Here is a 24,247-nt window from a genome sequence, read left to right as displayed (position 1 = left end):
CATATATAATACTTGATTATCCTATGGCATAACTTGTGCGCAAAAGATTTGTCCTCACGTAAAAACATCACTGGCAAGTTGTCAAGTTTGTTGACCATCTTTGCAAACGCTAAAAGGCTACATAACAAAATCTAAACATGCTTCACATTAAATTAGCCTAGTTAATATCTGTTACAGTAGGCCTATCTTCTCATTTAGCATAAATTGTTTCCAAATTCTGCTGCATTGACATGTCACTGCTGCCCAAACTGGAAGACCGACTTCATGTAGCTTGTATTAATCAAGTTAAATATGGTTTGGCCTCGAGGCAGGATGACATGATTAGCCACCGCAACCAATGAGCAGGCGCGCTTGTGTATGCCAAGCGAGGTAGCAACAAGTCTAAACCATATGCACAAAGTGTTCTGAGAAACAGTGCAGGTTTTCCTGTTCTCTTTTTAGAGACGACAAAATAAAGGGACTGCGTAATTTAGAATTTGGAGACAAACGGAAGGATTTAGGAAATAACCTCGTCGCTTCGTGCTATTAGTATTGGTTTTGTTTTTTTAGGTAGCATAACTTGCCTACTCAGTGGATATGCATCGGTCCCATCTGTAGCACTCTATGGTGCCCTTAACTGCGCCTCGAGTTTATGGACCCCCGCTAAATGATGACTATGAGTTCATTGTCGGACAGTCTGGTTGCTTCTGATCCCTCCAAATCGGCATTTCTGGAGTTCGGACACGGCTATCCCGGCCACCAGCAGCACTCCCCCGGCTTGTCTCACAACCACTATCCAGTGCACGGCTTGCATCCCGTCGGACCCTCGCAGCACGATAGCCCCTTTTCTTCCAGTGCGTCATCTTATGGCCGCCCGCTAGCCTATCCTTACCACAGCACCGTAAGCGCACACCACCCAAGTGCCTACCTGCCATACCAGCACAGTAGCCACAACAACGGTCTGGGACACACGAGAATAGAGGAAACAGGTACGTTTTTAAAAACATCCGTGTTGACATTTTGGAGTTAGTTCAATGTTTGTTGCCATTTTCAAAATGTGGTTACAGTGGCGAAGGCTATACGAACGCGATTGACTTCTAAAATTAGAATCGGGCACTTATATAGCCTACATAAACCCAATCATAAACCTGCAAATAAACCACTAATGAAATATAGGGAATTCCTAACATATAGCAAGCAGCATTACGCAAACAGTGCTCGGACCTAAAGGTGTTATCAATAAATAGGATGTTCCCATGTCACATATGTAGTCTATAACACCTGAGCACGATTGAATATAATACATATTTTTAACGGTCAATAGTTGACAGGCTACTGGACCTCGAGATGTATGCACGGATAAAGCAAGGTACTGTTCTCGTCTCAAATTGATATGAAAATCTATTTTCATACGATTTCACTATACCTAGGGCTATATGTAGCCTATTTCACCATTGCAATTATTAGTCTAATCCGATATTAGGACGGATGATTAGACCTAAGGCTAGACTACTTACTACTGGTCAATTTGCATTTATATTATTGGGCCGCAAGACAGGTCGGTTGATTAGCACAGTAATTAGCCTAGCCTACTCTCGATGATGATACACATGCAGCCGACATGGGAGGAAAAAAACCGAGCCACTTTACATTTTGTCCTGTGGTCTCCCACAAAGCACAGGGTCCAGACAAAACATGTAATCTGAAAACCATTTGTCTTTGATGACGTTATTGCTTTTGTGATCCTACATTACTTCATTGATATTTTAGCGTACAGATACCCGCATAGGACTACACGAAAGAGCCACATCGTTATACCTCGTAATTTTGATTAAAACGTAAAACAAAATGCATACAGCATTAATGCCACGTAGCCTACTGTCAATGATCAAAATAACCCGGTCTCTAGGTTTTTACTTAAAATCATATTATTTATAATGGCTAGACCTATTTGGAGTGTGAATCTGTTTGGGACTAAAAGCTCGAAAACATTCAGATAGGAATATCAACCAATAGGCCTACTCCTCTCCAAAAAAATGCAATTATGATGAGTGAGTTCGCTTTGGGGTTTAGCAGTCTATTTATATTTATATCTTATATATTACTTCATTAAATACCTGATAATCGGCAGGGATGTCATCCATCTATCGTTGACTGACTGTGATATCTCCACTGCACGGTTGGCAATTGCCATGTTTATCAACTCTCTCCAGACAATGAAAAGTACAACTTTTCACCCGCGTATTAGGAAAGGGTTTGTGTGGCTATCTTACAGGCATTTCGTGTGATGGGCATGTTGGAAAGTCAAGAAGTATTTAAGGCCCCAGATAATATAAACATTGCAGTCCTCTTGAGCATTAACAGATTCATTATGTTATTCTTAGTTCTCATTAAAAACCCGTCTTAGTTCTGAACAATGTATTATTATTATTATTATTATGATAATATAACCATGCAATTATGAGTTTAATTCCTACCAATAACAAGATAATGGCCTAATAATAATAACGGAAACAATAGCAACAAATGTTATATCATCAATGATGACCATTTGTATGTTGCAATTATTTTTGGAACGCTATTAGCAGGCCAATATTAGTTTTAGTGGTTTAAAGGTGCTATTTTTTATTTATTTTCGCATTGTAATTTCAGAAAATTTCCATAATATATCTGTCGCCAATAGTGGAATAACAGTGTTTCACAGCATTACTTATGTTGTGATTGTCTGTGATATTCACCTATTGATTTCTCACCTGGAGTGGCATCTGTTGTCAAACTGAAATATATTTTCAATAACAAAAAAATACAGTTTTACAGCTGTTTGAAACTGGTAGACCAAAACAAAATAACAGTTTCTGCACAGTCACACAGCAAATTGGCCAGTGTTACCTATAGTGTTGATTTTTCAGTATAACATTTCTAGTGTTGATTCAGGTGTTAAATCAACACTCATTGGTGTAAAAGTGTTGGAGTTAATAACCAGTGTTAAACCAAAACCACACCCATCAGTATCATATTTCCCAGCATGCTGTATTGCAGGTAGATTTTTTTTAGAATAGTTTGTTTTAATATCTATGTTTTTGCATGTACATTGATTGATTAATTAATCTTATGCTACTGAAATATAAATACAACATTCCTAAACTAATCAAATCTGTTACTTGGACTTTTTTCACTGGTTACTGAAATGGTTGCTCCAGTTTATATGGTTTAGGTAGTATTATATCTTCTTCTACCTGACCTAGCAGTCATCATTCTAAATGCAGGTTGCGGGTTAATAAAAATTCAAAAAGTAAGAGATAAGAATAACAAATAATTAAAGAGCAGCAGTAAATAACTATAGCAGGGCTATATACAGGGGGTACCGGTACAGAGTCAATGTGTCAATGTGCACATCAATTTGCAAGCCATCATAAAGTGACTCGCAGGCCTGCAAACCACGAGTTTCAGGCCACTGTAATAAGGCAAAATTAAGCCCCCAAAATAAGTCCTTATTAAATACTTGTATTTAGTTGAAGAATGACATTTGAATCATATTCGCTTCGGATCTTCTTTGGTGAGGGCCACAGAACAAAAACAAAAAGACTGCAACAACAACCATGTCTCTGTCACTAACAAATACAGTTGTTAATTTAACACTGAAAAGTGTGGGCCTGTATAGACACTAGACCAGTGTTGATTTAACACTGGAGACTTGGCTGTGCAGTAGCATATGATGTAAGGCCTATGAGTTTGTTTATTATTCGCTATTTGAATGGCAGGCTTAGAAAAGAAAAGGGACAATCAAGATTCAACATTTCCAATGCAACTTATTTAACTCAACAATACAATACAACTTTATTTCCCATTAGTTGCAGCAAACAGCAGAAATATGTCTTCTGCTCATTCTCAACTGCCCCAGACAGCACAAATCACACATACAGTTGAGACGAGCACCGGACAAATCACACATACAGTTGAGACGAGCACCGGACAAATCACACATACAGTTGAGACAAGCACCGGACAAATCACACATACAGTTGAGACGAGCACCGGACAAATCACACATACAGTTGAGACAAGCACCTGGACAAATCACACATACAGTTGAGACGAGCACCGGACAAATCACACATACAGTTGAGACGAGCACCGGACAAATCACACATACAGTTGAGACGAGCACCGGGTCACCCCTGTATGTTGTGGGGTTAAGGGCCTTGTTCAAGGGCCCAAGCCACCCAACAATAGGGGAATGTCTTAAGGATGTGAACCCAGCAGCACTCCACTTGCCAGATACATTTTTCCAACGCCTGGCCCGGGATTCAAACCGGCCGTCTTTCGGCCACAGGTCCAACTCCCTTAGCCGCTGGACTACCTACCACCTACCGAAATTCTCTGCAAATATTGTTCAACTTAGCAAATCAAATCTAAATCTTATGCCCCTGTAAAACAAAAAGTGAAGTAGATGAAAGATCAATCTCCTAACGCTATTACACTGGTTGTATTATAAGGATGGATTCATACAGTGTCATGTTACTATGAACGCCTTGTGGGGCCTAACGCAGCTGTTTCCCTAAGCACTAGTTAGTATGTGCAATCTTCATAACAATGGGGATAATGGGGAGCACTATGCAGTCATTATATTCCTCATGCTCAATGACCTCTTTTGCAACATGAGGTAGAAAAGAAAAGTTGAGCTCTTGCCCTTTGAGGGCAAATTAAATGGCTTAAATTAAACATGTATTATTCAGTAAATGTATGATTATTATGATGATCATTATTATTATTATTGATGGTGTTGTTGTTAATATTGTTATTATTATTCCAACATTTCTGACCTCAATTGGACTTCCCGGTGAAATAAAATACAACTTTTTCTTCTTCATCCCTTTGAAGAGCTTGAGAAGCCGACCACGGTGATCGAGAATGGAGAAATTCGACTGAACGGAAAAGGGAAGAAGATCCGAAAACCTCGGACCATCTACTCAAGCTTACAACTGCAGGCGCTCAACCAGAGATTCCAGCAAACCCAATACCTCGCGCTCCCTGAGCGTGCCGATTTGGCGGCAAAATTGGGACTAACTCAAACACAGGTACACATTTCTCTATTTTGGGCCCATTTTAATAGTCTATTTCAGTTATTTTTACTGATATAACTGTTCAATAAGGTGTTTATTACAAGAGACTCTTCAACACACAACGATTTTGGTGGACGTATTTTCGACTGGAATACATGTGCACGCATTACGCAAAGGGTTCACAAAGTGAACAATTCCTATAGCCTATTGTTTACTTGAGTCGGGCAACATGTCCCTCTTTTGTAAGCGTCTCATCTCACAAGGTGGTGAGAAGTTTAGTCAAAATGCTGTGCGTACCCATTCTCCAAGGCACACCTATTCTTTGCATCTGGGCTACAACACTATATGCATAAGTGCCATGTTAGATACTGTTAATAAAGGCCAAATGTCTCGTCAAAAATGAGACTGGAGCCTAATGTTATGGAGGTATGTACCTTTAAGGCTTTGAGAATTCCCACTCAAAGTAGTTGAAGTGTTGACCCTTTCGATGCTTTATTATTTAGCAAAGTGGAGAAAACGCTGGAACATTAGGTTCCCAGGTCAAATCAAATCCATTTTTATTTGTCACATGCGCTTGAATACAACAGGTGTAGTAGACCTTACAGTGAAATACTTACTTACAAGCCCTTAACCAACAATGCAGTTTTAAGAAGATCCCATTACAAAAAAAAGTAAGAGATAAGAATAACAAATAATGAAAGAGCAGCAGTAAATAACTATAGCAGGGCTAAATACAGGGGGTACCGGTACAGAGTCAATGTGTCAATGTGCGGGGGGTATTAACTTGCTTTAGTGTGATGTCCTGCCATGTTCATGGAGGTGTTAGTCGACTCTAACGGCCTGTAACTGATATTGTTTCCCCTCATCAGTGTGTGGCACACACACTTTCATGAATATTTGAATGCAGCATGAATGCCCTTGGCTTCAGCTGGCATGGCAGTTCCCTGTTGGCAGGGAGGCGAGGCAGCAGAAGAGCATGGGTGTATCACCGTCCTGTATTACTTGTCTTACTACTGTGTTATCCATCTCCTACTATTACTTACTTACTCATCTGGGCCTGTATTCACTATGGGCCGGTTTCCTGGACACATGTTAAGCGTTGTCCTGGACTAAAAAAAATAATAGTTTCAATGGTGATTCTCAATTGAGCATGCTTTTTAGTCCAGGTCTAGGCTGACTGGCCCGAGTCTCAGAGTAGGAGTGCTGATCTAGGATACATTTAGCCTTTTAGATCATAATAAATACGATTATGGACAGGGGGGGGGGGGACCTAATTCTAGATCAGCACTCCTGTACTCTGAGACGCTTAATGAATACGGGCCCTGAGCTCAGTGGTCTCCTTTAGCCTATATAGCTCTTGCTTCAGTGTTAAGGCCTCAGTCTCTCAGCCAATGGGTTCCTTTTGCAACTAACTCCTTGCTTCTCACCAATCTCTGTCTGGCAAGGGAAGAAGAAGGGAGAGGGGTGGAACGACCGCGGCCATTTTGTCTGTCAGTAGGAATAGAGGAAGAGAGCTTAGCGAGTTATCGCGTCACGTTTTATATAAATATTGTTAGTCCCATGAAGTTTTGGGGTTCCCAAAACGAGAGAAAAATAACAGCAGAGAAAGTACAGACTTTGGTAGGACTACATCATTTTTTATTTGGGAGAGCTTATTGCTTTCAGCCAGGTAATCATTCTATATTTCTTTAAATCTAGAGATCTCCCTCACTACGTTTGCCTGGGGACTTAAAAAAATACATACTGGCGAATCCAAAAGGGAATATGTACTCTGAATTCTGCTATACATCAATTGGAGTATAGTTTTTGGCGTATGGACGGATATGAAATGCATTCATTGATCCTCTGTGGCAAGAGACCATTCTGAACCTGTAGTGGCCGTGATGCGCTGCTAAGAGAGGAGGGCCTTAGTAATCCTATGTAAGTGCTACACGACAGATATCTGAGAAAGCGTCAACAGGGGACTTTCTGCAAGATGAGCCCTTTATACATATGACATCAGCAGCCGACATCTTTGTAACTGAGGGTGTCAGATAACTAATGTCCTCCAGAGCCTTTTCAAGTGGATGGCATTACACTGTGGCTTTTTGTTTTTGTGGAGCTAATTTCTGCTGGGTTATGCCAGATGTGCTATTACATTAATTGGTTTAATGTGCAATCCTTAAATGGATGAAATCACCCTCAACTATAGAGCTTACTGACATATAGAACTACAGTATTGTGACCCTCCCATTCACAGACACTTGACTTTACGGTTTCAAAGACATATAGAACTACAGTATTGTGACCCTCCCATTCACAGACACTTGACTTTACGGTTTCAAAGACATATAGAACTACAGTATTGTGACCCTCCCATTCACAGACACTTGACTTTACGGTTTCAAAGACATATAGAACTACAGTATTGTGACCCTCCCATTCACAGACACTTGACTTTACGGTTTCAAAGACATATAGAACTACAGTATTGTGACCCTCCCATTCACAGACACTTGACTTTACGGTTTCAAAGACATATAGAACTACAGTATTGTGACCCTCCCATTCACAGACACTTGACTTTACGGTTTCAAAGACATATAGAACTACAGTATTGTGACCCTCCCATTCACAGACACTTGACTTTACGGTTTCAAAGACATATAGAACTACAGTATTGTGACCCTCCCATTCACAGACACTTGACTTTACGGTTTCAAAGACATATAGAACTACAGTATTGTGACCCTCCCATTCACAGACACTTGACTTTACGGTTTCAAAGACATATAGATCACATCAAGCCAGGACTTTTTTTCTTAAAAACAATACTTTTCCAAATCTAGTTGGAGAGATTATTGTGTATACATGCATCTGAATGTTGCATCAATTGGGACTTTAGAGACATGATATTTCTAGTATATAAAGGACATCTTTATACACTGAGTATACAAAACATTAAGAAAACCTGCTCTGTGTATCTAATGGTCCACCACCCAAAGGACAAATTTGACACTGAGGAAAGTATTGGTGTCCACATAGGCCAACGTCCCTGTCGAATGCTTTCGACACCTTGTAGAGTCCATGCCCCGACGAATTGAGGCTGTTCTGAGGGCAAAAGGAGGGCAACTCAATATTAGGAAGGTGTTCTTAATGTTTGGTATACTCAGTGTATGTATATGCTAAATATGAAGAAGCACTTCTCGGAACCTCTCTGATATTATGTTACCTGGGCGGAAGCAGGAATTATTGATTAGGGAGCTATTGATAAGGTCATATTGATGAGGGTTATATTGATAAGGGTCATATTGATAAGGGTCATATTGATAAGGCTCATATTGATACGGGTCATATTGATAAGGGAGCTAAGTATAGAAAATTGGGATCGAACATTGCTTTATTGGAATCACTCGTGTCTTCCGGCCTTCTATGAGCAGCAACCACCTAGCAGATTATGCATAGACCTTTTTGCACCAGAAACACTGACCACCACTCGCCAGTCACCACACATTTAACTAAGGAGAGTGGTTTCCCCAAGTTGTACGGTACATACACTGAGATTTAGTTAGATATGTGGGACAGGATTTTCTGGCGTGATTTCTTGAGCTACCTAGTTACCAAACATTTCAGACTGAAAGCCCTTGTCAGCTGAGTGCTGCAGTGTAAATCGAAAACCAATACTTCCAATTATCATAGGAACAGCTACTTACATTAGCATGCTGTTGATTGACGTTAGGGTGAAATTCATTCATACTTAAAGTTCAATCCAATTCGGCATTAAAGGGGTAATCAGCAATCGCTAGATCACTTTTGGATTTATAAATTCATGAGATGTACCTATTGATTCTTGAAGAATATAACTCATAAATGCTTCATTAACTTAGTTAAACAGTCGTACCCCATAAGAACCCAAAGTATAAGCTTGTTTTATTCCAATGGTTGGAAACAAAGTAAATGTAACTAACACTATTTAGCCTCAGAACATGGTTCAAATGTTGATATCATGGTTGGTCAATCCTTGCGCCTATTGCACTGTCTATGAATTTGATAGTGGTTGCATTTCTCCAGACCCATCCTTCAGCTTTTTAACAAAACGGGTGGGGAAATCACTTTGTTATAGTTTCAACAGCTAATTTAAGGATGTCCCCCTTTTGAAAATCAGTGTTTTTGGAGGTCTTAGATGTAGTTGTAGATCCCCCCCCCCCCCCCCCCCCCCCCCCCCAACCTGAAAAGTTACGAGGACGTATTTCATATGTCTTCTTATTTCTTGTGTTTTTTTTCTTCTTCTGTTATTACATTATTATTGATTATTCCATTGTTGGGTTTTGAGTTTGCAAGTGAGGCGTTTCACTGTACTTGTGCATGTAACATTAAGACTTGAAAGACAATATTTGCATTCTGTCATTGAAAATGATTTATGTGAGACTTGGTTTTTGTGACATCTGCATGAACTGTTAATTCCCTTGCTGGCATTGAATGTGACACACAATTATTATTAATATACCCATTTGAACACTTCTAGGTGTGCCCACATTATTATGTTTAGGCCTATGGGAGTTTATGGGAGTGAAATATGTTGGTTATTCACCATGGCCCTACTCTTTTTTTTCATGTTCATCAGAACTGAGCATGTGTAGGCTAAAGGCAGAGAAAACAATGTAAAAGTTAGCAGAGTTGTGGACTTCAGTTACATGACTTGGACTACTCGAGTCACATGACTTGGACTACTCGAGTCACATAACTTGGAGTCGAGTCTGACTTGAGTCACAAATTTGATGGCTTGAGACTTGACTTGAAAGAAAATTAAATAACTTGAGACTTGACTTGGACTTGGAGCCTCAAGACTCGGGGCTAGACTTTAACTTGAGACTGATGACTTGAAATTATCTGGACAGGTTTTGTAATGTTTTGCCACTAATTTTGTGGCACAGATTCTACGTGGATTACGCTACATGTAGCCAGAGAAAATAGCCGCAGCATCACCCTTGCAAAAAAAAACTGCAAAAGATTGGCTAGTGAAATGCACACTCGGCACTCTGATTGGACCAGAAAACTGTCAATCAACACAGGCAAGGTGTGCAAGCGAACAGATTGATGATTTGATGTACAGCTATAGGATCGGGTGCAGTGCAAACGTGAAATTGTAGGAAGAGAGGATTGAAATCAGGCCAGCAGGCAGTAGGGAACCCCAGCAATCACTGGGGAAGCCAACCCCCCCAACTTGAAAAACATGTTGACTCACCCTACTTGTAAAGAAACGCCAATGCCATCCTCCTCTCTTTCATGTTGAGGGAACGGTCTATTGTCCTAGGCTACCTGGCTAAAATGCATGCTCGCTAGCCTAACATCCATTCATGGGCATCGTTAGCTAGTTAACATTAGCCTTCTACATCTAGCTACATATTGAACTTTCATCCTCTCAGGCCAGGGGCACAACAATGTATGAATTAATGGTCGGATCAGAACCGACCATTATAATGATTGGCCAGTATGGAGAATTAAGTAAAACCACAAGTCCAAATCCATATCTCCATCCATAGCTAATTTAGGAAAGGGACAATTTTAGCTAGCCGGCCACCGAAGGACAACAACACAACAATTCAAGTTTTTCTGTCACTGACATATGCTCTCAATGGGATTTGATAGCTGGCTTCCCTTGACACTTTCTTTTGGTGCGCCAGGACCATTCACAGTTGAACTCGCTCAGTTTAGCTCACCGCTGATTGGCCAGATGCTCACTGGCTTCCCTTGCCTTCAATGCTGCGGGCGGCAACAATGTCATACGCGTTTGGACCAGACAGCATCAGATAGATGGCCTACATGTAAGAGAGACAGAGGGGTGCTGTTTCGCTCGCTCGGATGCTTTCCCCCTCGAGATACATTCAGCTTCTTGCCAATTGGGTAGGCTAATTGTATGGTCCTGGGGGCTAAGTGTTTATATTAGGTAGGCCTACCTGTTTGAACTCTTGTTAGACAGATTTGATTTGTTTCTCAAGGGGTTTCTATTCAGATAGGACAGGTTAAGCATGATACAGAGGCTATTTCTTTTGGGCTGTTGCCTGTGTATATTTGGGAAATCTACTTGTATATTTTATACGATATGGCACTTTCACCATTGGATCACTAAGACCTAATAAATCTACACTCTGAGCACATCAACCTGCCTTGCCATCAGCTGATTTCATGCCCTTACCACAGCTACAAGGTCCATATTTTACAAATACATATGCTAATAAAAATATGTTGTAGACAAAATAATGAAAAAAGCTGTCTGGTAGCCTCAATAAATAGACAAAGATTTGTAGTTGAACAGGTTGTTGCATGCATATATATTTTTTACTTGACTTTAAAACTTGTGACTCATCTCGACTTGTTTTGGTCTTAGAATGCACGACTTGGACTCGAGTCTTGACCACATTCTACTTGGGACTTGACTTGAGACTTGCTTGTGACTCGTATAGTAGTGACTTGGTCCCATCTCTGAAAGTTAGTAAAAACCTGCAGGTCCCCCTTAATAATAGTGCATTTGGAAAGTATCCAGATCCCTTGACTTTTTCCACATTTTGTTACGTTACAGCCTTATTCTAAAATGGATTCAATTCTTTTTCACCTCTCATGAATCTACACACAGTACCCCATAATGACAAAGCAAAAACAGGTTTTTAGAAATTTTGCAAATGTATTCCAAATATCACATTTTCCTAAGTATTCAGACCCTTTACTCAGTACTTTGTTGAAGCACCTTTGGCAGAGATTACAGCCTTGAGTATTCTTGTGTATACACTACAAGCTTGGCACACCTGTATTTGGCCATTTTCTCCCATTCTTCTATGCAGATCCTCTCAATATCTGTCAGGTTGGATGGGGAGCGTCACTGCACAGCTATTTTCAGGTCTCTCCAGAGATTTTCGATCAGGTTCAATCCGGGCTCTGGCTGGACCACTCAAAGACATTCAGAGACTTGCCCCGAAGCCACTCCTGCGTTGTCTTGGCTGTGTGCTTACGGTCATTGTCCTGTTGGAAGGTGAACCACCGTCCCAGTCTGAGGTCCTGAATGCTCTGGAACAGGTTTTCATCTGGGATCTCTCTGTACTTTGCTCCGTTCATGTTTCCCTTGATCCTGACTAGTCTCCCAGTCCCTGCCACATGATGCTGCTACCTCCATGCTGGTGGTGGTGCCAGGTTTTCTCCAGATGTGACGCTTGGCATTCAGGCCAAATAGTTTAATATTGGTTTAATCAGACCAGAGAATCTTGTTTCTCATGGTCTGAGAGTTCTTTAGGTGTCTTTTGACAAATTCCAAGCAGGCTGTCATATGTGTTTTACTAAGGAATTGCTTCCGTCTGGACACTCTACCATAAAGGGCTGATTGGTGGAGTGCTGCAGAGATGGTTGTCCTTCTGGAAGGTTCTCCTATCTCCACAGAGGAATTCTGGAGCTCTGTCAGAGTGACCGTCGGGTTCTTGGTCACCTCCCTGACCAAGGCCCTTCTCCCCAGATTGCTCAGTGTGGCCATGCGGCCAGCTCTAGGAAGAGTCTTGGTGGTTCCAAACTTCCATTTAACATTGATGGAGGCCACTGTGTTCTGGAGACTTTCAATGCTGCAGACATTTTCTTGTACCCTTCCCCAGATCTGTGCCTTGACACAATCCAGTCTCGGAGCTCTACTGACAATTACTTCGACCTCATGGCTTGGTTTTTGCTCTGACATGCATTGTCAACTGTGGAACCTTATATAGACAGTTGTGTGCCTTTCCAAATTATTATGGGGTGTCGTGTATAGATTGATGAGGAAAAAAACAATTCAATACATTTTAGAATAAGGCTGTAAAGTAACAACATGTGGAAAAGGGAAGGGGCCTGAATACTTTCCGAATGAACTGTAAATGTAATTAATTCAAGACATCACAACAACAATAATTCTGTCATCAGCGTGTTTGGGGTGACACTCTTGGGCAGATCTCTTATTTTGGTCCATTTACGAGCCTTTGTGAAATGTGGGCTATCTGAGCCGCGTTTTCCACTCATCTCCACAATCAATTGTAATTCATAATTAGATTTTACTAGAGCTGTTTTTACCACGCTGTGGGTGTTGCGGTTACATAAACGTCTCAACAGGCTCTCTCCATATCAAAATATCTCTGTAAATTCCCTGTATTGTTCGTATAATGGGGAAAAGCCTGCAATGAAGGAATGCCAAACGTATTGCTTGAGTGGTCTGTAGTGGGGTTGACAATTAATTCTCCTGGCAACCTGAACCCACCCACCAGCTTTATTTTGTCTTTCTTGTGAATGTTCTGTTTTTAGTCCAACGTATTGTTCTCATATGGAAAATATTTGTGTTATTCCTTGGCGCTAACAATGCAGTCATATAGCCAAGCCTACAGTTATACTTTTTATAATTTAACGCTCAATTTGCCATCATGCTGGCAACAGGCAAAGGTGCATAACAATATTATCCAAAAACAATTATATTGACAATAACAACAATGAGGCCATGGATATTATAATGTATTATTATTATTATTATTATTATTATTATAGTGAGTACTGAGTAGACTAATAGTAATAATAATAGCTTATCAATGATGATAACGATTACAATAATAGCCTAATTGCAGGCTTAATATACTAAATTGTATTTATTGTTGCAGGTTAAGATATGGTTCCAGAACAAACGCTCCAAGTACAAGAAGATCATGAAGCATGGCACGGGCGGACCGGAGGGAGAGCATCTGCACGCTGGGTCATCCGGGTCTCCGTGTTCCCCGGGGATGCCGCCACTTTGGGATGTTTCCATGGCAAATAAGGGGACGCCTGCGCACTCCGGTGGATACATGAACAATTTCGGACACTGGTACCCAAGCCATCACCAGGAATCTACGCCGAGAACTCAAATGATGTGATAGGATATGGGACAATGGAATGGAATTCTGTACGCTCTCCTCTTGTACATGAACCGCGTAGCCTATCCCTTTTAAATATAGCTCCAAGCCCCAGCTATCACATTAGAGACTTTTCAGTTTTTGAAATGGCCGTTTAAAGGTATTTTGTTTGGATTTCATCCGAGGTTTTGCCTTACAATTTATTGGACAAATGACTACATGGATTTTGCTTGGAGGCCTATGTGGATCTGTATTTTGTATGCAGTTCAGTTCCAAATAAATCCTCAGTGGTCAACTATGCACTGCAATAATATCTATTTTTATGAAATGAGTTTGAGCATGAAAATGCCTAATCCCGTCCCCATGAGTTACGAAGCAATCTAAGTTAAATTCAAACATTTACATTTCACCTGATAAGTAATAATTATAAACTCATGCATAACCGAAATTATGTCTTTGCATCAAATATTTAAACCACACATACACACACACACACACATATGATATATATATATATATATATATATATATATATATATATATATATATATATATATTTTTTTTTTTTTAAATATGTGTGTGTGTGTGTGATTTAAATATTTGATGCAAAGACATAATTTCGGTTAGGCATAAGTTTATAATTATTACTATTCTTAATATTATTATTATTAGTAGTAGTAGTAGTAGTAGTAGGCTATTATTATTATTATTAAAGTTAATATCAAAATATGCCAAAAGTGTAAAAAAAAAAGGGACTTCTACGGCGCAATAATAAAACTAACATCTCACATAAGAAAGGGTCATGTATTTTACCCTAAAACATCTGGAAAAGCAATAGAGGGTACTATTTTAACATTGACAATGATTTTATAAAATGGCCATGTCAATTAAAGGTAATTTGGGACGTAGCTTGTTAAATAAAGCTTTCATTCCAACAGTATAATTACCAGCAATTTGCAGGCAACAAAATATCCCTCTCCAAAACTGAAAGTCCAAAGGAACTAATAGGAAAAGGACAAGGAGCATCCATCGGCTGTTGCGGCTCTACAAGGCAACGGAATCGTCATTAACCGAAATGACTTGCAGGTGTAAGCTAATTGTAGCCTATCAGCAGTCCGACACAAATAGCTGAAAAACGAGAGGCAAACGCATGACAGCGCTCGAGTCAAAACCAACTGTGGTGATTTTTAAAAAGTTTAGGACAAACTATTGAGCACAGAGGTGGCACCACAGGTCCAGAGTGGGTGGCGAAAAAAACAATTATGGGGGCGGTAGTTTTTCTTGATCTGGTAACCTAACCACGTATAGTGCAATGCCTTATGCGGTAGGACATGATTCATCTCTTGTAAAAAATAAAAAAAATAAGTTTAATATGGGCAGTGATGGAAATGTTTAATATGGGCTGAGTTTTTCTAATCAGGTCACATGGGTTAGAATAAAAAAAACAGGGAAAAGTCCTGGCTTTGGGGAGGATGAAAACCCAGTCAAACTGCAGCAACTTTGTACGTGTTCATATCTGAATTGTATTTTAAAGGACTAGTGGGGGTCCTATACACGTACACAGAGAAAGCAACATGATTGGACAATAAAACACAAGGAGCTTTCCTTATGCTGATTTGCATCGTGTAGTCCTACCCTATGCAACTGTAGGCCTAATAAAACATTTACTCACAGTCTGTCAGCTATTGTGTTTATTGATTCATTCCAGTTAATCATTTTGGACAGAAAAAGCTTAATTGCCTAGTCAGCCCAAGTTTGAATTATAAACCAAATTTGATCCATTCTGATTTTCTCACAAACAAATGGGTTATAAATAAGCATACACAACGTTACAGCTTAATTTACTCAGGCCAGAAGGACAGGGCGCATAGAAGGCTAGACTTTGCAGCTGCTAGCCTACAGTTGATCAGACTGAAATATTGTCTCGCTTCCACGCAATACATGTAAGGTCGCTAATGTTTAGGCGTATAGGCTGCTACATTTATGTAATAGCCTTTGCTTGTGTCTGTAGGGAGTATTGCGGTATCATGCTTGCTAAATAAATACCAGAGGAAAGTGAAGAGCGCGCCCTGATCTTTGTCCAGCGGGTGCGACGTGTTATTTCCGTGAATCTGATTTGGTCAAAACATCAAAGAGCCTGCGTCAGCATTCGGATGCGAAGGGCAGAAATTGTGCGTAAATTGACAAATGTGGCAAATCGGTCCAAGTAACAGCTCTTTGCCCCTCTTTATAAAGCTTTCCGTCGATATATTTTATTTTATCAAAAGTGGTGTGAATTGAAAAGTGCTGTGGAACTTTTTTTCTACATCCCGGCCATTGTCAATGTGCGGTTGGATTATTTTCCACAAGTGGACACTCAGGGCTAAATATGCTAACAAAATCATATTGTGTTGACCACAATGTTACCACTACGACCTACCTTGGTCTGAAGGTAGGCTAGGCTTTTTCACATGCTACAGGAGTTTTAGTTTGCATCTATAGTTCCAAGTGGGAAATTTCACTTGAAAGGCAGTAGTGGTGCGTGGGTAAAATCACTTGGGAAGCCAGGGAAAAAGCCACATTACAACCTATGTGTTTTGATAATTGCGTTGTTTTCTCTATAACCTATCAGTTAATTCATATGCATTACGACCGTGAAATATAGGCCTGAAGGCCGAGACAATAAGAAGACACAGTGGCAGAATAAATTCAACTACACCTTTATTTAATCAGAAAACCGGAGAGCAACCTCTGTCTAAATACGCGAAGTCCATAAAGCATATTGCATGTAACGAACAGTTAGTTATATGACCTACAGCATGGTAAAGCAAGTTAATGTTTCCAACATTTTCAGACCACTAAACAACTATTGATTTACAATGAACGAAAAGATTAACGCAACATGCAACATTTTCAAAGATTTCACTGAGTTACAGTTCATATAAGGAAATCAGTGAATGTAAATATATTAATTAGGCCCTAATCTATGCATTTCACTTGACTAGGAATACAGATATACATCTGTTGGTCACAGATACCCTAAGAAAAAAGGTAGGGGCTTGGATCAGACACATCTCCTTCCCATAGAGTTGATCAGGCTGTTGATCGTGGCCTGTGCGAAGTTGCTGGATATTGATGGGAACTGAAACACACTGTTGTATACTTTTATCCAGAGCATCCTAAACATTCTCAATGGGTGACATGTCTGATGTGTATGAAGGTCATGGAAGAACTCCAGGAATTGTGTACAGATCCTTGCGACATGGGGCTGTGCATTATCATGCTGAAACATGAGGTGATGGCGGCAGATGAATGGCAAGAGCATTCAAATTGACATCAATAAAATGCAATTGTATTTGTTGTCCTTAGCTTATACCTGCCCGTACCATAACCCTACTGCCACCGTGGGGCACTCTGTTCACAACCTTGACATCAGCAAAACGCTGATATGACACCATACACGTAGTCTGTGGTTGTGAGGCTGGTTGGACATACTGCCAAATTCTCTAAAATGACATTAGAGGCGGCTTGTGGTAGAGAAATTAATGTTCAATTATCTGGCAACAGCTCTGGTGGACATTACTGCAGTCAGCATGCCAACTGCACTCTCCCTCAAAACTTTAGACATCTGTAGCATTGTGTTGTGTGACAAAACTGCACATTTTAGAGTGAACTTTTATTTTCCCCAGCACAAGGTGCACCTGTGTAATAATCATGCTGTTTAATCAGCTTCTTTATATGCCACACATGTCAGGTGCATGAATTATCTTGACAAAGGAGAAATGCTCACGAACAGGGATGTAAACAAATTTGTGCACAACATTTTAAAGAAATAAACTTTTAGTGCTTATGGAACATTTCTGGGATCTTTTATTTCAGCTCATGAAACATGGGACCAACACTTTACATGTTGCATTTATTTTTTTGTTCAGTATAGAACCACGGAGAGTTACCGCAATTCACAAAGAAAACAAGGACTGCCTCCACTATTCCAGCAGAATTTCAACTTCAACATCATCAAATCACCTATGCTTAGTCTTATACAGTGACTAAAAACTAAACGATACCAAAAACAATTTAGTCCAATCAACCAACGTAAGCTAAATATGATGTGGCTGTCCGTGTTTCTGACTTCTGTGTGTGTGTGCGTGCAAGTTCATGCAAGTAGACAAAACATATTGACTCACCCTACTTGTAGAGAAACTCCATTGCCGTCCACCTCTCTTTCATGTTGACGAAACAGACTATCACTCTGTCATACAGTACACACTTTTGTTTTTAGTTTTCTTAAGTTTCCTGGCTAAAATGCATGCTCGCTAGCCTAACTTCCTTTCATGGGCAATGTTAGCAAGTTAACACTAGCCTTCTACATCTAGCTACATATTGAACTTCCATCCTCTCAGGCCAGGGGCACAACAATGTATGAATTAATGGTCGAATCAGAATCACCGTTATAATGATTGGCCAGTACGGAGAATTAAGTAAAACCACAAGTCCTAATCCCTATCTCCATCCATGGCTAATTTAGGAAAGGGACAAGTTTAGCTAGCTGGCCAATGGAGGACAACAACACAATGAGATGCAACAATTCAAGTTGTTTCTGTCAATGACGCATGCTCTCGATGTGATGATGGGAGAGACACCAAATCCAAACTTGCTTCCCTTGAGACTTTTTTTGTTTGTTGGTGTGCCAGAACCATTCACAGTTGAGCTCACTCAGTTTAGCTCAACGCTGATTGGCTATTATTTTATACTTTTTTTTAATCAAAGAGGCCAAATGCTTGCTGGCTTTTTTTTGCATTCAATGCTATGGTCGGCAACAATGTCATACTCTTTTGGACCAGTCAGCCTCAAATAGATGGCCTACACATACAGAGACAGAGGGGCACTGTTTCGCATGCTCGGATGCTTCCACCAGTAAGCTACATTCAGCCTCTTGCGAATTGAAGGAAAATTATGAGAGAGACAGAGAGACGAAAGTTACATTATTTTCTATGCATTTACTTTATTTCCTGGTTTGCTTTATTTCCTGGTTTCCTGGATGCTAAGGGAAGCCTTGCTTCCCTTAGCATCCATGAATACTGCTTGAACAACTCACCAAGTGGAAATTACAAGTGGAAAACTTTTTGTTATCCGAGTTTCGACATTTCACCACTGACCTTTTACCTTTTCAACCAAAAGATGACAAATCCGTTTTTGACAATTACAACGTTATCAATAAGGAAAACATAGCTAGTTTGACCATTATGTCAATATCAAGCACGTTAGATAACTTTGCTATAAGCAATGTTAGCTAGCTTATCAAGTTCAAATCTTATTGGATGAAGAATTGTTACGACTTCAATGGCACGTGAACACATTCATGTGGACTTAGCTACCACTTCCCAGTTTACCATTTCCCACGAGCACATAAAGCAACCCTTTGTCCATAATCGGTAGACAGTTTAAGGCCTATATTAATTCTGCGTCATTTACCGAGCAGTGCACAAGAAAGAAACCTATTCAAACCAGTTTTTAAAGAATTTATCCCCCCTTCCCAAATCAAACATAGGTGCTAATGTTGTGTCCTCGTTTTGCATGCACATGCTTACATTACTTCCTGTCTGTTGCAGCCAGTCATTGGTGGCAGCATAACATGCCAATTTTACAGGGCTCATTAGCTAATGGTGGGGATACCTAGTCAGCTGCAAAACTGAATGCATTCAACCGAAATGTGTCTTCCACATTTAACCCAACCCCTCTCAATCAACGTCATCGGCACCCGGGGAGTAGTTGTTGGGGGTTAAGTGCCTTGCTCAAGGGCAGAACAGCAGACTTTTCCACTTTGCCTGCTCGGGGATTTGAACCAGCGACCTTTCAGTTACTGGCCCAATGTTCTTAACCGCTAGAGATACAGGTGTGTGAACCACAGACAGGCATGCACCAAAGTGAAAAAAATTATGTCTTAATTTTTTGGGAGATTTCTACGATTATGGATAGACCTATACCTTCCGACCTGGGAAAAGCGTCCTAAACAGGTAAGCCTACACCACAGATACAGTCATTTCCGCATGACTTATCTCAACCATGTCTATAATTAAAACCCAACCTTAGGTGCAATACATCCCTGTCTACGATTAGTAGCACCCCAAGCAAATGGCAGAAAAGTGTCCCTGCTGCAAACATCAACACTGAGAATAAATATTCCAGGGCCAGTGAAAAGCCCACAGCTGTCTCTTATGCCTCTTCCATCCCATCTTTGTTTGTGTTTTTTCCCCCATATGAAAATGACAGTGGTGAGTGATGTTTGTGGTAGGAGTGAAACCATATCCCTTCCCTGCCTTGAGAGGCAGTATGACGTCTGCAAGCTGGGATGCTGTCCTCCTCAGCTGTGCTTCTCAGTTCTCGCCCAACCACCCAATCCACCTCCAGATAACCCCCGCACCCCATCCATAGGTTTGCTTGTGAGAATATGAGTGGGAATATGGATTCTTGTTTGACTAGATATGGACCGTGGCTGAACCTACTGCACTGAGAATACAAAACATTAAGGACACCTGCTCTTTCCATGACATATAGACTGCCCAGGTGAATCCAGGTGAAATCTATGATCCCTTATTGATGTCACTTGTTAATAAATCCACTGCAATCAGTGTAGATGAAGGGGAGGAGACAGTTTAAAGAATGATTTTTAAGCCTTGATACAATTGAGACATGGATTGTGTATGTGTGCCATTCAGAGGGTGAATGGGCAAGACAATAGATTTAAGTGCCTTTGAATGGGGTATGGTAGTAGGTGCCAGGCGTACCAGTTTGTGTCAAGAACTGCAACGCTGCTGGACTTTTCACACTCAACAGTTTCCCATGTTTATCAAGAAAGGTCCACCACCCAAAGGTCACCCAGACAACTTGACACAACTGTGGGAAGCATTGGAGTCAACATGGGCCAGCATCCCTGTGTGACGCTTTCAACACCTTGTAGTCCACGCCCCGACGAATTGAGGCTGTTCTGAGAGAAAAAGGGGGTGCAACTCAAATGTTTTTCAAGTGTGGTTGATTCTGATCAATCATGTCCAACTTCGCTAACGATTCAGTTACCATGACAATGTTGAATGTGCAAAGTTGTTTGGTGGGCTAAAATCTCAATGCTACCCCCTCAGCCCACACACCAGACATATAATCAACTCCTATCTCCTAAGGCTTAAAGCGTCCAGACAGCCTGCTGAGTGAGGCATGAGAGACCAGAGGCCCACACACAGAGCAAGGGGGCACTCCTCCTGCTAACTACAACATTTATATTGTTTGTCCCATAGAGTCATAAGATAAACTTCACAGAAGCTTCCATAGCTTCCCATCAACTCAAAGAAGACGTGATTGTGTTTTCATGTTTATTACTGTAGAATGATGCCACTTGTTAGTGAGAGTAAGGAGTTTCTTTGTGTCTCTGTCTTTGTGTTTTGAATTCTAACAAAGATATTTTGAGCTACTACTTTCAAATCCAATATCCCAGATATCTAAACGTGCTTGCCATAGGACGACACCTCCTCACTATATATTTTTGGACCAGAGGAGGAGAAGGAGAAGATAGGAAAATAAAATGAATACGTTTCAAATCAGACCAGCAGGGGCTGTTATTAAGGAACCTGTTAAAGATGGGGTATGAAGGGGTTTCCATGCTCTGTGCTCCGTCCTCCGGGCCAGTACAGCAGCCTCTACCTATAGATATGTAGGATCTTAATTTGGTCACACAACTTGTAGTCTATTTGAGGTTGAAAAAGTTTTCGGAAGTTTGTAATTTTCACTTTGAAATGTCAAGACTTGATTTTCCAGTACAACAAAATGTTTTTCCACGCTACAAAAATGTCTATAAATTATAATCCACATTTCCTGCTGTAGCAAACTGGCTCAATTTAAGATCCTTCCCATGATGTCCTGTTGTCCCTCTATCCATCCCTGATGACACATAATGTCACTCTATAGCTCTGCAAACAGACCAGCCAGGTAAACTGTTGGTACTCTTGGTCGGTATGCGAGCGCCTGAAGCAAGCAAGGATTCTGGGAGATGGACAGTTATTTCGTCACAGTCTCCTTTCCCTTCCAACTGTCTCTCTCCCATTCCTTAACTGAGTGTCTGTCTCTCTCTCTCTCTCTCTCTCTCTCTCTCTCTCTCTCTCTCTCTCTCTCTCTCTCTCTCTCTCTCTCTCTCTCTCTCTCTCTCTCTCTTTCACTAGTGTGCTATTAAAATCCAGAGACTCCAGTGTGTCTGCCCGCCTGTCACCTCCCACAGCTTCTTCACACGCAGGCTGGCAGCTCTTCCCAAATCCAGGGCATGTTCACCTCACTGACTCAGACAGACAGGCAAACGGTCTGCCTCACACACTTAACCCATGAGCTGCCAAATACAGTTGATCCTTCCTTAACAACTTGAACTACAGTTGTTTCTATCGCGATAGTGCCTTTTTCACAAGTATGTGGTACATTTTAACAACTGTTATTCTCCTCACGTGTGAAAAGGTGGTGTGAACTCTAAATTAAATACATGTGAACATATGGTTTTGCATGTGAACAATTGACCTCGTGTGTCTCTCAGCTCAACGTGAAAACAGCTATTTCACATGTGTTTGTTTGTAAGGGAAGTAATGAAATGGTGTGGGGGTTTTAAGGTAAGTGGTACACTGTTCAGCTAAAACAGTGTAAATATCTTTAATCAACATGATTACATTTGACATGATCCCTTAGTACTGACTTTTAAAAACTCACAACCTCTGGATTTAGGGTACGCTGATCTTTCTGCTGTGCCAGAAAGTCTGTAGCATTCTCAGAAGTCCACCTACAGATTCATGACATATAATACATGCACTTAGCAAAATAGTGTCATCTGCACTGCTATTTTAGTCATCAGTTCATCTGACTATTCTCTCATGATTGATTTAAATGACTTATTTCAGTCATTTGAAGGTTTTCTGTATAGTTGTCTAATGTTGGTGAGACATATTATTCTGTTTCAATGTTACTCCTGAATAACTAGGATAAATATAATCACTTTTTTTGTGTGTATTTGTAACATTGCTGAGCTTTACTTTGAAGTCCAGTGTAGGAATACAGATGAAATCAGTCATTGACATGGTGGCGTGGCAGGAAGATCTGAATGCTGTGAACCAAGAGGTTGTGAGTTCAAATCCCAAGTCACGACATGTTGAATAATTATTGTATAAATAAATATACACAATGTAATCATGTGTGTCTAATATGTCAGTTGAAAACACTGCGACTGCGCGACATCCAAACAACACTTTTTTGTTTGCAGGGAATCACCTGTGAAAAACATCCAGTGTTCCAAAACCACATGGTTTCACATTATTTCACATGTGAAATTTCAGATGTGAAATAAAATGCGCAAAATGTGAAATCATGTGATTTTCTATGTGAAATCATGTCATTTTCCCATAAGCGAGTACTGTAATATATGCCATTTACGCAGCAGACACAGTCCACACATTTTGGTATGTGACCCTGGTGAGAATCCAACACACAATTCTGGTGTTGCTAGTGCCATACTTTTATGAACTGAGCCACATACAGGACCACTACAATATATAAGTACAATACTGCAAAATACAATACATGATTACCATACAGGCGGAAGATGTATGATTACCATCCCCATGAGCGTACCACCCTCCTTCAGGCCATGGAGGAAGCATGCAATGATTTTAATCCAGACCTATTTAGACCAAAAGGTTTTTCCCAAGGTACATGAACAATGAAGATATTTACTGCCATTTCGATCAAAACCTATGGCCAAATGCTCAAGACAGGCTTGATTGAAAACGAGTACCTGCTAAAAATTGTTTCTTTAATTTATTTATTTAGATTTTATTGTGAAAGACGTCTTCAATGATCACACCTTTGATCACACATGGGTGGCACAGTGGTATAAGACACTGTGCCACCAGAGACTCTGGGTTTGAGCCCAGGCTCTGTCGCAGCCGGCCGCGACCGGGAGGTCCATGGGGAGATGCTCAATTGGCCTAGCGTCGCCTGGGTTAGGGAGGGTTTGGCTGGTAGGGATATCCTTGTCTCATCTCACACTAGCGACTTCTGTGGCGGGCCGGGCGCAGTGCATGCTGACCAGGTTGCTAGGTGTAAGGTGTTTCCTCTGACACATTGGTGCGGCTGGCTTCCGGGTTGGATGCGCGCTGTGTTAAGAAGCAGTGCGGCTTGGTTGGGTTGTGTTTCGGCTCCCGAGCCGTACAGGAGTTGTAGCGATGAGACAAGACAGTAACTACTTGGGGAGAAAAAGGGGGTAAAAAAATAAGTGATGTCAGTACAGTACTGAAGGACAATATTGAAACATGTACAATCATTATATTTCACAGT

The 24,247-nt window shown here is 40.7% G+C and overlaps 1 protein-coding gene across 1 annotated transcript; it reads left to right on the top strand.

Annotated features, from left to right (window-relative positions):
* Nucleotides 1–373: 373 nt before the first annotated feature.
* LOC110537971 (homeobox protein Dlx4a) lies at nt 374–14,213 on the top strand. The gene is made up of 3 exons (XM_021624460.2): nt 374–968; nt 4,861–5,057; nt 13,679–14,213. The coding sequence occupies exons 1-3, from the start codon at nt 647–649 to the stop codon at nt 13,928–13,930; spliced, it is 771 nt and encodes a 256-aa protein (XP_021480135.2). The 5' UTR covers nt 374–646; the 3' UTR covers nt 13,931–14,213.
* Nucleotides 14,214–24,247: the final 10,034 nt, after the last annotated feature.

The sequence above is a fragment of the Oncorhynchus mykiss genome, chromosome 12 (assembly GCF_013265735.2).
Source record: "Oncorhynchus mykiss isolate Arlee chromosome 12, USDA_OmykA_1.1, whole genome shotgun sequence".
Lineage (NCBI taxonomy): Eukaryota > Metazoa > Chordata > Actinopteri > Salmoniformes > Salmonidae > Oncorhynchus > Oncorhynchus mykiss.
The sequence above is the reverse complement of the archived record's forward strand: the minus strand, read 5'-3'. Positions and strand labels throughout refer to the sequence as shown.